Here is a 1,483-nt window from a genome sequence, read left to right as displayed (position 1 = left end):
CTGAACTAGACTTGCTTCCCACAGCATAAGAAGAGAACCATAAGTTGATCCACCTGGCGAGATACTGCGAAAAAGTAATCTCTTTGAGCTTTGTGCAGAAGTATGTTGCTAATGACGATTAAAATTCAGCAGTTCTAACACAAACATTTTCGTCGAACGGCCCCTTATATACGATTACACTGAAATGGGACCTGCCGTTTTGAGGAGGTTTGGAAGCAAATATCAGACATTGTGAACGACATCTCTGAGTAGTTTTTTCGAGAAAGAAGACTAGTACCCAGTGCAGACCTTGGGGTACTTCGACAATCGCGTGTGCCGCACATGTCCTGACAAGGGTACTAATGCAGCGGGTGGGGAGGACGAGGCAGGAGGAGAATCAGGAAGCAACTCTCCCACCCACAAATGGAAATAACGTAGGACATATGAAGCAGAAACTAACGGGATGCATTAGTGCATTATTTTCGGCCTTCGACTTCCAATGAAACTCAAGTGCTCATGGACTACCGGGGAAATGGCGCCACCTGTACTCAGGACACCTGCCGAAAACTCCCAGATGACTGGCGAGACAACGGTGCACGTTACACAGAAAAAGACAGCCGCAGTGCCCGCTGTTGCGGCCATTAAGGAGGAAGACATAGTCCTGCTTCGGCAATGGCTGTGTAAAATGGAAGCGTATGGTTGGGCCATGGGCCACTTGTAAGACCATATCGTCTAAGTCCAGCAATGGCAGCAGCAGTGGTTAAAACTTTATACGTGGAGGGTTTACCACACTTAAGCAACCAGCACCCATTGTGTGACCACTGTGTGTAGATTGGTCATGAAGATTTGGGTGAGGGTCTTCATTGCACTCGAGGAGGACAGCTTGAGTCCCATTCTTTTAAAAATTTGAATGAACTGCTAACATCTCGACTAGAAACGGATGGATAGGAAGGATCGACGTTCGGTCCAGTCACTTGCCAAAAGGACGGGTTTCTGAAAAGTATTCTCATACGTCACCCACACCACATCTTACGAGACTAAATTTCTGTTCTTATTATGAAGTGTACAGTAGCTTATCTTGGAAAAGTCACTTTGGAATCACGGTAACCGAAATGCTGTCTGAGTGCATTAAATCACTGATCAAGCAATGCACGTTCCTGCAATGGAGACGATAATGTTCAGCGCGTGTGTGAATCGGCCCTCTAACTCCAAGAAATGAAAACTCTCTCATTGTTGTTGACGGGATGGAAGTATAAAAAGGTAAGACCAACAGAAGGCCGAAGAGAACAGCAATGAATCGTCGACAAACTTTTAACTTTTTCAACACAACACAGCTTGTTGGAAAGTATGGTCAAATATCAACATCATGAGTTTGACTAGGATAAAACCATGACGTTTCGGCTAAGGGTGTGTATTGCTGACACAAACGTCGTGGTCCGAGATCTCGAAGTACAGATAAAGGGAAACAAATACCAAGGATTGCACGGTGCCGGATGTCCACGAA

The 1,483-nt window shown here is 45.5% G+C and overlaps 1 protein-coding gene across 1 annotated transcript; it reads left to right on the top strand.

Moving 5' to 3' along the window:
* Nucleotides 1-478: 478 nt before the first annotated feature.
* On the top strand, nucleotides 479-700 carry T265_12202 (hypothetical protein; the record flags this gene model as incomplete). The annotated part of the gene is made up of 1 exon (XM_009179338.1): nucleotides 479-700. One exon carries the CDS (start codon nucleotides 479-481, stop codon nucleotides 698-700), a length of 222 nt encoding a protein of 73 aa, XP_009177602.1.
* Nucleotides 701-1,483: the final 783 nt, after the last annotated feature.

The sequence above is a fragment of the Opisthorchis viverrini genome (assembly GCF_000715545.1).
Source record: "Opisthorchis viverrini unplaced genomic scaffold scaffold7422, whole genome shotgun sequence".
NCBI lineage: Eukaryota > Metazoa > Platyhelminthes > Trematoda > Opisthorchiida > Opisthorchiidae > Opisthorchis > Opisthorchis viverrini.
The sequence above is the reverse complement of the archived record's forward strand: the minus strand, read 5'-3'. Positions and strand labels throughout refer to the sequence as shown.